Genomic DNA, 8267 nt, shown 5'->3' with positions numbered 1-8267 from the left:
CCCTCTGAGCTAAAGGTGACTCCACCCCTGCTCTGTGAGTGTCGTATTTTTGTTATTTCATCTCGTTTCATGTTTTATTACGGCTTTGTTTACTGTCTTTTTTGTCCTAGTTGGGGTCTATCGGAAACAACGACCTCTCTACTTTTTCGGAGGCAGTAGTATGGACTGTGTACACTTTACCCTTCTCAAACCCCACTATGTAAGAATACATTTGGTATGTCATTGTATTTCAAATGAGAAGTTCAAAAACTAGCCAACTAAGCTAATTTTTATAACTTTAACCAGAGATTTCAGGTTAGGGCATCGAATATGGATAAATTTCCACTAGAAAACCCTTCCAAATGAGCCTTACACAACGCGAATTTGATCAGATAGTTAGAAAAAAAAAGATAATGAATAAAGGTATCTATTTGGTTGACTAAATATAAAATAAGATGACAATGTCTAAAATATAGATAATGGAGTGCATTTCACAAGATTTAAAAACTTGTCAACTTAAAAAGCCAACTATATGCTAATATTCAAATGTAAAAAAATTGCAAAGATAGTTATTAATGTCATGCATAACTTAAATTAGTAAGATTATTGACATGATATAAAGGTATATGCCCATAATATTCTGGAGATTATTCTGTCTATGTATGAATTGGTATTAGTGAAACTAATCTTATAAGTAGTTGCAAATTTTCCCAAAGTTTAAACACATTAATTATCTCAAAAAACTAAGTGCACAATCTTCTAAAGAAGAAAAAAGAGGTAAATTAAATAGTTTTGATTTTGCATGAATAGTTTTACTATCTCGATCTCAATTTATGTGTCATACTGATCGTCTTTTTTTCCTTCCCCGATAGAATGTCATACTTTTTTGTTTACAATTTTAAGAGTAAAGCGTCTAGTATCCCTTGTACTACGACTGAATTTACTACGACGCACACGGGGTCCTATTACTCTTGAACTAAATTTTATTGTATTTTTGTCAACTTTTTTAGCTGATGCGACACCTTTTTAGCTGACGTGACACTTTTGACGTGAATCCCATTTTTATGTAATAAAGGTGTCACGTCAGCACATAAGGGTGATAGAAATACACTAAAATTGACTTCAGGGGTAATAAGATTCCTGTGAAGTTGGAGTGTGTAGTAACAACTTTGGTCATTATTAGAGTTTGTGACCTGAATTTTGTTGATCCGGCCCTGAAAAGTCCGCAGTGCGACCCATGTTTATGATTTTTCGTCGGGCCGATAACCCGTATGTTTTTGGGCTTAGGATTTATTTGTACGAACTTATTTTATAAGTGCGTTTAGTGAGTTGTTTTTGGAGGTTTTGATATACGTTATTGAGACTTTCGTCTCCTCCTTGTACTCCTCTCCCCCTCAGCCCGTGGTTTTTTCCGTCAAGGGTTTTCATGTAAAATCTGTGTGTTCTCTTCTTGTTTCCTTTCGTTTGTGGTATCGCTTATTCTTGTCCGTTCTATAACAGTCATAACTTATTAGTCTAAATAAGTTGAGATTATACATAAATGTCTAGTTGATATGTTCAATTCAAATTCTTGAATTAATGTTGTGTGTTAAATTGCAGATAGTTTTGCACTTTGGGAACAACTAGCAATTTTAGCTATGGCTGGTGAGGCTAATAACAATCTACAAGTTCTTAATGCACTTGATTTGGCTAAAACTCAACTTTATCATTTCACAGCAATTATTATTGCTGGCATGGGATTTTTCACTGATGCTTATGATCTCTTTAGCATTTCACTTGTCACAAAGTTACTTGGACGTTTATACTACACGAAACCGGATTTGTTGAAGCCCGGGACACTCCCTCCGGGTGTGTCTTCATCGGTCACGGGTGTTGCCTTAGTTGGGACCCTCGCGGGCCAGCTATTCTTCGGTTGGCTCGGAGACAAAATGGGGCGAAAAAAGGTGTATGGTATAACTTTGGTACTCATGGTTGTGTGTTCACTTGCTTCCGGACTCTCCTTTGGTAATACTCCTAAGGGTGTTATGGCTACACTTTGTTTCTTTAGGTTTTGGCTTGGATTTGGCATTGGTGGCGATTACCCTTTATCGGCCACGATTATGTCTGAATACGCTAACAAGAAGACGCGTGGTGCATTCATAGCCGCGGTCTTCGCTATGCAAGGGTTCGGAATCTTGTTCAGTGGGATAATTGCACTGATTGTTTCGGCAGGTTTTGATCATGCTTATAAGGCCCCTACTTTCGCGGACAATGCAGCTCTGTCTACTGTGCCACAAGCCGACTACATTTGGCGTATAATCCTCATGTTCGGGGCGTTGCCTGCAGGACTCACTTACTACTGGCGCATGAAGATGCCTGAAACTGCTCGTTACACGGCTCTAGTGGCGAAAGATGCTAAAAGAGCCGCGCAGGACATGGGGAAAGTACTGCAGGTTGACATTGATCCTGAGGCAGCGAAAATCGAGCAATTGTCAAGAGATGAAGCCAATAAATTCGGCCTGTTTTCGTGGGAATTTGTGCGTCGCCATGGAGTGCACCTATTCGGAACATGTTCTACATGGTTTTTACTAGACATTGCTTTCTACAGCCAGAATCTTTTCCAAAAAGATGTGTTCTCAGCAATTGGATGGATTCCTCCGGCCGCAACAATGAATGCTGTTCAGGAAGTTTACAAAATCTCCAGAGCGCAAACCTTGATTGCGCTCTGTAGTACGGTGCCAGGGTATTGGGTCACCGTGGCATTGATTGATATCATCGGAAGGTTCAGTATCCAATTGATAGGATTTTTCTTCATGACCGTGTTCATGTTCGCGATCGCTATCCCCTACCATCATTGGACATTGAAGGACAACCGTATTGGATTCGTCATAATGTACTCCCTTACATTTTTCTTCGCGAATTTTGGACCTAACGCGACTACATTTGTGGTACCGGCTGAGATTTTCCCAGCCAGGCTTAGGTCAACATGTCATGGTATTTCCGCGGCTGCTGGTAAGGCTGGAGCTATAGTGGGAGCATACGGATTCCTATACGCTGCGCAAAACAAAGATCCAAAGAAAACCGATGCAGGATACCCCACGGGTATCGGAATAAAGAACTCGCTCATTGTTCTAGGGTGCATCAATGCACTAGGAATGATTTGCACATTTTGTGTGCCAGAGCCAAAAGGAAAATCTCTTGAAGAAGCATCACAAGAAACTATCTCTGGAGAAACATGAGGTGACTAACTGCTTGGAAATATCACTTCTTGTGTTTTTAATTTTCTTTGTATTGTCTAAAAGTTTGTTTGTTGTAAATTTTTTGAATTTTATTGTGACCAAGTGTGTTATTGTAACTATTTCACTTTATTGTGAGGTGAAAATGGTTTTGCTACTTATTTATATCATATAAATTTGTTTGTAATTGAGTGATAATGACTTGAACTACATTACAGTCTGCTATATCTTCAATCAACTCCTATACACAAACCCAAAGGGCTTAGTCTAAGGCTAGTATACTAAACAATCTAGCTTTAGAATTGACATTGTTGGATAGCTCGACTAAGCGAATCGCTAGCTCTAATACTGCAGATACGTGTTGTTTCTCTGGCCGGGGCATTCCAACATCGTGAATATATTCAGTGTACAACAATTTGATGAGTTTCTCTAAGACTTAAAGTACACTCGACTTCAAGACCTTCCTAATCATCCGTTTGCCTGTCGCGATATCGACATCTCCTCAATACATTGGACTTTAACATAATATTCATGCATGAATCCACTTGATCCATAAGGTATCCTTCTTGCAACTTCACAGTAGTATTTGGTGATAGCAATATGTTCCAAAGTTGAAGATCAAACAAACTGAGTCCCCCTGTGGCCTTTGGAAGACAAAGCTTGCTCCAAGACAATAAAGCTTTCTTGGTTATTTCATTCGATCCTAACCATGTCCATTAAAGAACACTCCGGTCTATTTTCGACCCACAACACGCTTAGACCCGGAGCCCACCCCCAAAACTGTGGGCTATAGCACACGGATTTGGCCCAAAAATGCCCTGTTTGGACCATTTCGCCCGTTTGACCACCCAAATGGCCTCACCCACCACAACGGACTACAGTAGGCTACTCCCCAACGTCCCTGGCATGCCCCGGTTGATTTTTTCCCCACAGCACGCTCGAACCCCAAGCCCAACCCCGGAATCGTGGGCTATAGCACACCGATTTGGCTTGAAAACGCCCCGTTCGTGCCCTTTCGCCTGTTTGACCACCCAAATGGCCCCACCCACCCAAACAGACCACACTAAGTCGCTCCCCAGCCTCCCTGGCATGTCCCGATCAATTTTTGGCCCACAACACACACGGACCTCAGGCCCACCCCTGGAACCATGGGCTATAGCACAACGATTTGGCCCGAAAATGCCTCGTTCGCATCGTTTCACTCGTTTGACCACCCAAATGGCCCCGCCTACTCAATAAGACCACACTAAGCCGCTCTCCAGGATCCCTGGCACGCTACGATCGATTTTTGGCCTACAGCACGCCCGGACCTCGAGCCTACCCCTGAACCATAGGCTATAGCACACCGATTTGGCCTGAAAAATGCCCCGTTCCCGCTGTTTCGCCCATTTGACTACCCAAACCGCCAAAAAAACCTCAATGGCCAACACTAGGCCACTCCCCAACCTAATTGGGAAAGCCCGGTAGATTTTTGGCATAAAACACGCCCGGCCCCCAGGCCCAACATAAAAACCGTGGACTATAGAACACCGATTTGACCTGAAAATGGCTCGTTCACACCATTTTGCCCATTTAACCACCCAAACCGCCCAAAAAAACCACCAACCAAATGGACCCGCCCACACAAACAGGCAACAATAGGACGCACCCCAGCTTCCCTGGCACGCCCAGGTTGATTTTTAGCCTACGGCACCCCCGAACCCCGAGCCCACCCCCAGAACCTTGGGCTAAAGAACACCGATTTGGCCCCAAAATGCCCCGTTCGCACCGTTTCGCATATTTGACCAACCAAATTGCCCTGCCCATACAAATGGGCAACACTAGGACGCTCCCTAGCCTCCCTGGCACGCCCAGGTCTATTTTCGGCCAACGACACCCCCGTACCTCGGGCCCACCATCGAAACTGTGTGCTATAGCTCGCCGATTTCACTTCAAAACACCCTGTTCGTGCCGTTTCACCTATTTGACCAACCAAATGGCCCCGCCCACACTAACGGGCAACAATAGGACGCTCCCCAGCCTCCCAGGCACACCTAGGTTGATTTTTGGCCCACGACACCCTCTGACCCCGGGCTCACCCCAGAATTATAGGCTATAACACAACGATTTGGCCCTAAAATGCCCCGTTCGTGCCGTTTCGCATGTTTGACCAACCAAATGGCCCCACCCACACAAACGGGAAACACTAAAATGCACCCCATCCTCCATGGCACGCCCTGGTCGATTTTTGACACACGACACCCCCGGACCCCGAGCCCACCCCAGGAATCGTTGGATATGGCATTACGATTTGGCCCTAAAATACCCCGTTCACGCTGTTTTTCCCGTTTGACTAATCAAATTGCCCCGCCAACACAAACGGGCCAGACTAGGATGCTCCCTAGCCTCCCAAGCATGCCCAAGTTGATTTTCGGCCCACGGACCCCCCAGGCCCACCCCCAGAACCGTAGGCTATAGCACACCGATTTGGCCCCAAAATGTCCTGTTTGCGCCGTTTCGCTCGTTTGACCAACCAAATGGCCCCGCCTACATAAACGGGAAATACTAGGACTTTTCCCAGCTTCCCTGGTACGCCCATGTCAATTTTCGGCCTACGACACCCTCGGACCCCCGGCCCACCCCCGGAATCATAGGCTATAGCACACTGATTTAACCTCAAAATGACCCGTTCACTCCGTTTTGCCCGTTTGACCTACTAAATGGCCCCGCCCATACAAAAAGAAAACACTAGGACGCTCTCCAGCCTCCCTGGCACGCCCAGGTAAATTTTTGGCCCACGAAACCCCCAAACCCCGGGCCCACCCCTGGAACTAAGGGCTATAGCACACCAATTTTGCCCCAAAATATCCCGTTGGCAATAGCACACCGATTTGGCTCCTAAATACCTCGTTTGGGCCGTTTGACCAACGAAAACAGCCCCGCTCACACAAATGGGCAACACTAAGATGCTCCCCAGCCTCCCTAGCACGCCTAGGTCAATTTTTGGCCCACGGCAACTCCGTACCCCAGGCCCACCCCCAGAATCGTCGGCTTTAGTACATAGATTTTGACCAAAAATGTCCCGTTCATATCATTTCGTCCGTTTAACTGACCAAATAGCCCCGCCCACACAAACGGGAAACACTAGGATACTCCCCATCCTCCCTGGCAACCAGGTCAATTTTCTACCTATGGCACCCATGGACCCCGAGCCCACCCCTGGAACTGTGGGCTATAGCACATCAATTTGGCCTAAAATGCCCCGTTCGCGCCATTTTGCCTGTATGACTAACTAAGTGGCCCCGCCCACACAAACGGGCAACACTTAGATGCTCCCTAGCCTCCCTGGCACCCCCAGGTTAATTTTTGGCCTGCGGTCCTCCCTAACCCCGGGCCCACCCCTAGAACCATGGGCTGTAGCACATCGATTCGGCCCCAAAATGCCTTGTTCGCACCGTTACTCCCATTTGACCAACCAAATAGCCCCGTCCACACAAACGAGCAATACTAGGACGCTCCTCAACCTCCCTAGCATGCCCAGGTTAATTTTTGGCCCACGACATCCCCGAACCCTGGGCCTATCCCCAAAATCGTGGGCTATAGCACACCGATTTTGCCCCAAAACGCCCTGTTCATGATGTTTCGCCCATTTTACTAACCAAATGGCCTCTCCCACACTAACGGACAACACTAGGATGCTCTCCTGCCTCCCTAGTAGGCCCAGGTTAATTTTTGGCCTACGGCACCCCATACCCCGAGCCCACCCCTGGAACCATGGGCTATAGCACACCGATTTGGCCCCAAAATATCCCGTTTGTGCCATTTTGCTCGTTTGACCAACCAAATAGCCCTGCCCACACAAATGGGCAATACTAGAACACTCCCCAACCTCCCTAGCTCGCCCAGGTTGATTTTTGGCCCATGGTACCCCCGGGTTAACCCCTAGAACCGTGGGCTATAACACATCGATTTGGCCCCAAGATACCCCGTTTGGATGTTTCGCCTATTTCACCAACCAAATGGCCCCGCCCACACAAATGGGCAACAGTAGGATGTCCCCCAGCCTCCCTGGCATGACCAGGTCGATTTTTGGCCCACGGCACACCCAAACCCTACGCCCACCCTCAAAACCGGGGGCTATAGCACACCAATTTGGCCCCAAAAGGCCCCGTTCACACCGTTGTGCCCGTTTGACCAACCAAATGGCCCCGCCCACACAAACGGGAAACACTAGGATGCTCCCCAGCCTCCCTGGCACGCCCAGGTTGATTTTCGGCCCACGGTCTGTTACCCCCCATTTTTTTCCGAAAAGATTTGATTTTTTTAATTTGAAAGGGTTTATATTATTAAGTGACAAAAGAAAATGATTTGTTTCGAAGAAGGATTATTTTTACATTTGAAATCAGAGTCGCCACTTGGCATAATCTGGTGTGCCAAGTCACCATTGGAAAATCCTTTTCAAAACCATTTGACTCTTTAAACTGGTTTGCGAACAGAGATTCCAGTTAAGGAATTCTGTTGACCGGGGGGAAGGTGTTAGGCACCCCTCGATCCCGTGGTTTGACCACAGTCGCTTGGTAGAGTGTATCGACTATTTTTGACACTACGAATATATAAACCACACAAAATAAGTAAAAACAATCGATCAAACAAACAAGACAAAACAATCCAAAATTTAAAGTCTAGTCCAATTATACAATCCCGAAAAAAATGAAAATGCGAAAATATAAACCTGTCTTGTTCTAAACTAATCCTAACTATGCTCCATTGCTTTCTCCACTTGATGTTTCGGGCCTTGATCGTTCGTCGTCTTCAAGTACATGATACTTCGAGGCATTCCCCGGATAAATCAATACAAATCTCTCGGGGCATTCCCCGGCCAAATGACTACATTTTTTATGCGATAAAATAGAAAGAACCATTCAACAAATATTCACACGTTCAACAAATCATAGTAAACTTTGCCTACCCAGCCTACCTTTTGCCTATCCAACTCGACCTATCATGACATTATCCCGATCGATGGCGTCAATGAATAAAAACAACAATAAATCAAAAATTAATCCTAATCCATTTTAGCAATTTTTCAATTCG

General features: G+C 45.7%; 1 protein-coding gene across 1 annotated transcript; it reads left to right on the top strand.

Moving 5' to 3' along the window:
* Positions 1 to 641: 641 nt before the first annotated feature.
* Positions 642 to 3295, top strand: LOC107868451 (low affinity inorganic phosphate transporter 1). Its single transcript, XM_016715141.2, has 2 exons — positions 642 to 756; positions 1579 to 3295. Exon 2 carries the CDS (start codon positions 1617 to 1619, stop codon positions 3195 to 3197), a length of 1581 nt encoding a protein of 526 aa, XP_016570627.1. The 5' UTR covers positions 642 to 756; positions 1579 to 1616; the 3' UTR covers positions 3198 to 3295.
* Positions 3296 to 8267: the final 4972 nt, after the last annotated feature.

Source organism: Capsicum annuum, chromosome 4 (genome assembly GCF_002878395.1).
Source record: "Capsicum annuum cultivar UCD-10X-F1 chromosome 4, UCD10Xv1.1, whole genome shotgun sequence".
Taxonomy (NCBI): Eukaryota; Viridiplantae; Streptophyta; class Magnoliopsida; order Solanales; family Solanaceae; genus Capsicum; species Capsicum annuum.
Note: the sequence above shows the minus strand (reverse complement) of the source record. Positions and strands in the feature narration are given on the sequence as shown.